Consider the following 7,921-nt stretch of genomic DNA (forward strand, 5'->3'; position numbering starts at 1 on the left):
GAGGGTTATGCTCTCAGGGATAAATTAATGTCATTATTGGGGGAGTGGATTCATTTTCATGAGCATGAATAAATTCATGAGAGGGCAAGAGAGTTCAGCCTCTCTTGCTGTCTCTCCCTCTTGCATTTCTGCCTTCCACCATGGAATGACACAGCATGCAGGCCCTTGGCAATGCCAGCACCATGCCTTTGAACTTCTCAGCCTCAGAAATCATGAGCCAAATAAACTTCTTTTCTTTATAAATTACTTAGCCTGTGCTATTCTAACAACAAAAAACAGATTAAGATAGAAAATGTGCACCAAGAGTGGGGCTTTTGCTATAACAAATACCTGAACATGTGGAAGTGGCTTTTAGCTGGGTAATGAGCAGAGGTTGGAAGAATTTGGAACAGCAGGCTAGAAAAATCCTAGACTACCATAAATTGAACACTAAGGGAAATTCTGGTAAGAACTCAGAAGAAGAAATGTAGAAAAATCTGAAACTTTTAAAAGATTACTTACACAGTCGTGATCAGAATATTGGTAGAAATATGAAAAGTAATGGCCATTTTGATGAAAGCTGAGTCAGAAAAGAGGAATGTCCATCCTTTAAGGCCATTCTTTTTATGAGGTGGCAAGGAACTTAACTGAATTGTGCCTGTGTTAGTCTGTTCTCACTAACAGAAATACCTGAGACTGGGACATTTATCAGAAAAAAGAGGTTTAATTGGCTCATGATTCTATAGGCTGTACAAGAAGCACAGTGGCTTCTGCTTTTCAGGAGGCCTCTAGAAGCTTCTAATCATGGCTGAAGGCAAAGGAGAAGCAGGCATCTTACATGGCGGGGGCAGGAGCAAGAGAGAGAAGGGAGGTGCTACACACTTTTTAAATGGCCAGGTCTCATGAGAACTCACGATCTATCGCAAGGACAGTGCCAAGGGGAATGGTTCTAAACCATTCATGAGAAATTTGCACCCATGGTTCAATCACTTCCCACCAGGCCCCACCTCCAACATTGGGGATTACAATTCGACATAAGGTTTGGGCAGGGACACAGATTAAAATTATATCTGTGTCCATGCCCATGGGTTTTATGGAAGGTAGAATATAACAGTGATGAATTAGACTATCTGGTGGAAGAAATTTCTAAGCAAAATATTGAAGGATCTGCATGGCTACTTTTAACCATATGCAGTAAAATGTAAGAGAAAAGAAATAAAGATGAAATCTATAACCAAAAAAAAGCAGAATGAAAAGATTTTGAAAATTTTCAGCCTGCCCACATAAAGAATGAAAATGTGTGTTTAAGAGAACAGACCAAGGGTGTGACCAAGTGACCATTTGCTAATGAGACTAGTATAAATAGAAGGGCTCATCAAGACAATGGGCATTTCAGAGATCTTTGAGGCTGCTCATCCCACTACAGGCCTAGAGATCTAGGAGGGCAGAATGGCTTTGGGGAATGGGTACAGGGTACGCTTCACAGACCACCTGGAGTTGCTGCCCCCTGCATTACTGGACAGTGTTCTTTGGCTGCTCCTGGTGTGGTTCAAGTAACCCCAGGTGTGGCTTGACCTACCACTCTGGAAGGAAGGTACAAATGGTAGACTTTGGTGGCATCCATTTGGTGTTAATTCTACAGGCATGCACAGTGAAAGAGCTATGGAGGCATGACTTCCTCCACCTAGATTTCAAAGGATGCCACGAGAAGCCTGTGGGCTCAGGCAGAAACTTGCTGCAGGAGGAGAGTCACCACAGAAAGTCTTCACCGGGGGATGCCTAGTGAAGCCGTGGGAGCAGAAATGCCCCTGACACTCAAGAACTGCCGAGCTACTAGTGTGCAATGCCAGCCTGGGAGAACTGCAGGCACTAGACTCTAACCTGTGAGAGCTGCTGAGAGGACTGACCACAGCTAAGGCTTGAGGGCTCAACCCCAACCCCAGCATGCCTAGGATGTGGGACATGGAGTCAAAGGAGATTATTTTCCAGCTTAAAGACTTAATGTTGTTTTCCCTATTGGGTTTTAGACTTACTTGGGACCAGTCATCTCTTTTTTCTTGCCTATTTCTTTCTTTTGGAACAGAACTGTCTATTCTATGCCTGTCTTACATAATATTTTGGAAAGATGTAACATTAATTCACAAGCTCACAGACGAAGAGAAATTTTCCTTGGGGTAAATCATGCCTTGAGTCTCGCCCATATCTGACTTAGATGAGACACTTGACTTTGGACTTTTGAGTTGATGCTGGAATCAGTTAAGACATTTAGCAGCTATGGAGAAGGGATGAATGTATTTTGTATGTGAGAAGGATGCTACTTTTGGAGAACGAGGGGTGAAGTGCTATGACATGAATGTCCCCTCCAAAACTCATGTTGAAATTTAATTACCATTGTGACATTGCTGAGAGGTAAGACCTTTAAGAGGTGATTAAGTCATGAGGGATATCTCCTCATGAATGAATTAGTGCTGTTTTCACAGGAGTGAGTTTGTTATTCTGAGAGTGGATTTGCTATGAAAATGAGTTTGGCCCTCTCTTGCTCTCTCACTCTGGCCCTCTCTTGCCCTTCCACCTTCTGCCGTAGGATGACACAGCACGAAGGCCCTGGTGGTTGCCGGTGTTATGCTCTTGAATCATAAGCCAAATAAATTTTCAGTGTCCAGAATCATAAGCCAAGTACGTTTATTGTCTTTACAAATAATCCAGGCTGGTATTATTTATATTCTGTTATAGCAATGCAAAATGAACTACCACTATCTAATTATGACTGTACTAGAACCTAATTATAGACATCTACTAGCTAATTATTTGGATCTTATATCTTAGATTTCTACCAGAAGTTGATTTTTTAAAAGCCTATTCGCCAGCATTCAGATCAATACTTAGTATTCTCAGAGTTTTATGTTTTTCCAATCTGATGGATGTGATATGGTGGATGGCTAAGTAAACTTTGGCAAGTTATTTCAATTCTCTGAGCTTCTATTGCCTCATCTCTTAAAGGATACTTCTCTGGATTAATGAATTAGAAAAAAGGTATTCTTTCTGGTCAGAACAGATCCTCATTTACTGGGCTTGGAAACCATGGGCACCTTTGTTTAAGCAAAAGTCTCCCCTTTCTCCAGCCAATGCAGTCCCCCCAGAGTCCATTGGTTGGCTTGCAGAGCATGGGCTGGCTGAATTTAAAGCTCATTCCCCACCTTGTCTGGTACTTTAATGCAATGCAAACTACCCAAACACACATGATGGTTGTCACTCCTCACAGGACAAGACAACATGGCATCCTCACATAGTACTCTTTAAAATTCTCAGTAGCCTCATCATCCCACTGCTGAACAGCTCAATTTTCTCACTTACTTTACAGCTGGTAGAATCTGCTGATTGTTGTTGTTTAGGTAAACTTCTTCCTTATAAGGACTTCTTCCAATATTATGTGAAATTCCAACAGTTATACTACCAAACAGCCAATCCCTATAATTGCTAGAAAGCCGGGAGTCAAAATAGTGGCCTCTTATTTTTAAAAAATTCTGCCCACAGAGAAGATATGCATGATGGTGCTGAGACTGTTGGATTTGAGAGACGGAGAATCAAAAGACATTATGAAGTTTGAAGTCCAGATCTGGATACAGTCTGAACAGACATAGTTGTTTTTAACCGCCATAAAATACAGGACGCTCTCTAGAATTAGTTATTTAGTTCTTATTTGCCCCTGTCCCTATACTCACCACAAAGAAGGGCAGTAAAAGGAATATGCTGAAGCTTAACAAAAATAAATTTTCCTCTATTTTTATCCTCAAATATTTTTATCTTCTTTACACCACAAATATCTGCTGAATGAGAAGCATTCCAATCCTCATGTCGCCACTCTAGACTGGTTCTGTGACAAAACGTAAACAGTTTTACACTTCCTTTCCAGTATCAATGGGGCAGAGAGAAACAGCCTTAGGATATCTAAAATGCATATGGCCATCTTGTCAAAAAATTGCACAAAAATATAGGGAAGAACTTAGCAACAGGTGATGAAGGACCAAAGTGAGCATCTCTACCTTTCTACTCTGATTAGGACACCTCTCTCAGTCCACCTCCCTCCACACTTCCTCCCTTCCCCAGAAAATACATTTTCAGAGATGGACTATAAGGAAATGAATTGGGCTAATAGAACTCTTACAAAAATGTCTGCATTTCCTTTCTCTAGTCCCTCCCAATCACAAGAATATGTTCAACAGTGGAAACAGGCAGGAACTAAGGCTATGAGATTCTCCTGGGCAGACAAATGGATTTCATTATTACCAGCCTAATCTACTTCCATGGTGTGGTGGCGAATTGTACACACTCTTTGACTTTTGTAATGATGATAAGAGAAAAGAGGAGTTAGAATTTTCTAGGTGGCTTAATAATTAACCGTGAGGCTTGTACCACCTAAAACTGACTTACAGAACAGCTAGTCTTTGAGGAGTTGACAGCAGCATTCATCCCATCTCGGAGGGCCTCTTTGACTTTGTCATTCCGGAGAGTAAAGATGAAAGGATTCAAGAAGGGGGTTAACACAGAAACCAACAGGGAAACTATCTTGTACTCGACTCCCTGTGTTTGCTTGGGTTTCACGTAGAGAAACAAGCAGCTGCCATAGCCGACCACAACACAGGTGAAGTGGGAGGCACAAGTGGAGAAGGCTTTCCTCCGGCCAGAGGCTGACAGGATCTTGAGGATGGTGGAGATAATGTAGGTGTAGGAGGCAATCGTAGGGATCAAAGAACCAATGAGAATAAAAACAGCCATTAAGAAAAGGATAAACTCTGTGAAAAGAGTGTTATCACAGGACAGTTTGAGCAATTGCCCTCGGTCACAGTAAAAATGGTCTAACGAATTTGATTTGTGGAAGGTAAACTGAAATGTAGCATAGACCGGCCAGATTTCAGAAAGAAATCCAAACACCCATGACACTATTACCACCCAAATACAGCTACTGCTGTTCATAATGATGTTGTACCTCAAAGGGTTACACACAGCCACATAATGGTCCACAGACATCACTCCAAGTAATGCAAACTCTGTGGTTCCCACAGGAAAAGTTGAGCAATACATGTAGAGAAAGATACTGTCTGCATCCCAGGAAGCAGCAATCCCCAAAGCATCATGGGGACAATTATGGTTGTGACCAGGATCTCCAGGGCAGAGAGGTAGCTGAGGAAGAAATACATGGGGGACTGCAGACGTTTATCCACTCAGACAATCATAATGATGACCGTGTTTCCCATTAATGTCACTAAATAGAAGAAAAAGAATATAGCAAAAAGAATGTGGGGTAGTCCTTGGGACCCAGGGAAGCCTAGAAGGTGGAATTCAGTGGCACTAGAGTGGTTGTCCATCATTTAGTCCTTGATTCTGCTTCTTTTGAAGCCCAGAGATTAAAAGAGAGGTGGCATTGCTCCATATGGTCCTGCTGTCAAGACAGAAGGAAGAAAGATTAGGTTAAGAAACTATTTCCAATCTGAGAATCAGGTGACATGTCCCTGCTACTGTGGTCGGCACATACATAGCTTGAGGTACATGCTGTCTTCCCAATTCTACAAGTGAGGCTCTCACTTCCCTGTGTAACCAGCCCCCTAGAATGGGTGAAGACATCTTCTTCCACTGGTGGTGAAATACCTTCCTTGCCTTTTTCCCCACTAAATGTACCTTCTCTCGGGGGCAGAGGCTAAGACCTTTTAAATAGGCCAGTTTTAAAGGTGAGTCAATCGGGTCCTTCCGATCCTGGAGTTGTCCTGCTTTCTCTTAGATTAACTGTGCAAGATGACATAAAGGCATTTTACATGATGTTCAAAGGATAGAACTTTAAACCCCAGCTCTCATCTGTAATAGTAATGCATAGACCCACCTTTGGGGCCAGCAGAAAGGAGGCACAGGATGTAAGACTAACATCTCTGCTGTTCCAGATTTTAAAATCTCCATTTTACAGAACAGCAAGATCTTTAAGTGAGAACTCTAGAGCTTGGGATAATTTCCCAGAACAGACCCATTCTTCTCTAATTCCATTTTCCTTCCAAAGTTGTGGGAGGAAGGAAAGATGGCACCTGGCACAGATAAGGAATAGATCTGGGACCGCCAGCTGTTAAGGATGCCTGGCTCTCTGCCTGTCACTTCATCCCATTATTCAAATGTCACCCTTTCCAAAGACTCTTTCCAATCACTCTACCCAAAACAGAAAAGACACATTCATTATTGGACTTCCGTTTTTTTATAACAGTTGCTATTACCTTGTATTATGTCTAATTATTTATTTCATTCCTTCATTTAACAATAAACAAACGTAGTCATGAACAGAACAAAGAAAATTCCATGCCCTGTGGAGCTTATATTCAAGGAAGAGGTGGGGGTTAGACCACACACAAGACACCTACGTAAAATATGTAATAGTTTAGTTTGTTTATCATGTCACAGGGAAAAAATAAGCAAGAAAGAAGGAGAGGAAATTTAAGTTTATTTATTATTTATCTACGACATTAGAATATAAACTCCATGAGGTCTAGGACATATCTTCACTGTTGTATTCTGAGGCTGGCACATAAAATTTACATGCATAAATTAAGTAGTTATATATTATATATATATATATCTTATATATCTTTTATATAGATATAGACAGATATATTATGTGAAATGAATATATCATAGATATATCATATATTAAATTATGTATTAATTTATCACAAGGTAAACCAACTAATAGCTGTGTGAGTCAAGATTTGAACCTAGGTCTGTCAGATTTCATCACTCACACAGCTAACTACCACACCTTATATTATATTATTTACTATCTTATATTATTTATCTTATTTATATAAGATATATGAAATATATCTTATATAAAATATACATATCATATATTTTATTTATAAGATATTTAAATATATAAGATATATATCATACATATAAAATAAGTAGTGCTGACAAATTTTGCTAGATGAGGTATGGATGGATGGATGGATGGATGGATGGATAATATATGATTAAATAATACTTGTTTTGGCCAGGATAGGTTGGGCCACATTCCCTCAATCCTACTCTGGTTGGTTTTCCTTCCTGCCTCACATTACCAGTTTCCCTCCTGCCCTTCCCTTGCTTAGGTAACCCCCTTCCTGTCTATGTCACTGTTTTACTAATGGTTTAAAAAGCTTCAGGGACAGAAGTGATGGGAAAGTTCAGTGTTCTGGTTTTCCACAACCTCTGCATAACCAGCACGAGATGAAGAAACATGAGTGAGAAGGACACCGACTGTCAGGGAGCTGTGACTGTGTCTAGCATTGGGTCCGAGAGGAGCTGGAAGTGCTCTCTGCTATGCAGGAAGGATCTGCAGATGAGCCTATACCCTCTACTGCTCCCCTAGCCCACACTTCAATATCTGGGTGACTTTGTTCTAGAAGATAGGTAGGCCCAGAATGTCCCATCCTAAAATGCTTTTACCCTCTCCTTCATAGAGGAGACCCCTTGGAAAGACACTCACCTCTACAGAGGGGCTTCGCCGCCTCTTCTGATGTTCTCTAGGGCTCCGCTGAGGCTACCTCCTGTCCTGCTAGTGCTGAGCCATGCACAGGGGCCAGAACAAGTTGCTGCAATCCCCTCTCATGGCGAAGAAGGGAAATATCCTCCCAGAAGAGCTTAGGAAAAAGCCCAGAAATGAGTGTTGTGCAAAGTCGAGAGTCCTCTCTCTCCCCCCTCTCCTCCCGCTTCCCTTCTTCCCAAGGGTATTTAATCACCGAGTTACTGCTTCTTAATTAGCCCACGTTCAGGGAGTCCCCAGGCAGTCTAGTGGGAGCAGAACAAACTTTAAGTTATTCCCATTTATTTTATTTTATTTTATTTTTACCGATTAAGTTTTAGAACTTTTGAAAGTTTTTGTTTGACAGGAAAACCTGAAATCTTACCAATCAGGGACTTCTCAATA

General features: G+C 41.1%; 1 protein-coding gene across 1 annotated transcript; it reads right to left on the minus strand.

Moving 5' to 3' along the window:
• Window positions 1-4,417: 4,417 nt before the first annotated feature.
• On the minus strand, window positions 4,418-5,348 carry OR9A2 (olfactory receptor family 9 subfamily A member 2). Its single transcript, XM_055284326.1, is given in 3 exon segments — window positions 4,418-4,443; window positions 4,446-5,042; window positions 5,045-5,348. Coding segments are annotated over 3 exon segments (927 nt in total).
• Between the last annotated feature and the right edge of the window lie 2,573 nt (window positions 5,349-7,921).

Source organism: Symphalangus syndactylus, chromosome 6 (assembly GCF_028878055.3).
Source record: "Symphalangus syndactylus isolate Jambi chromosome 6, NHGRI_mSymSyn1-v2.1_pri, whole genome shotgun sequence".
Taxonomy (NCBI): domain Eukaryota; kingdom Metazoa; phylum Chordata; class Mammalia; order Primates; family Hylobatidae; genus Symphalangus; species Symphalangus syndactylus.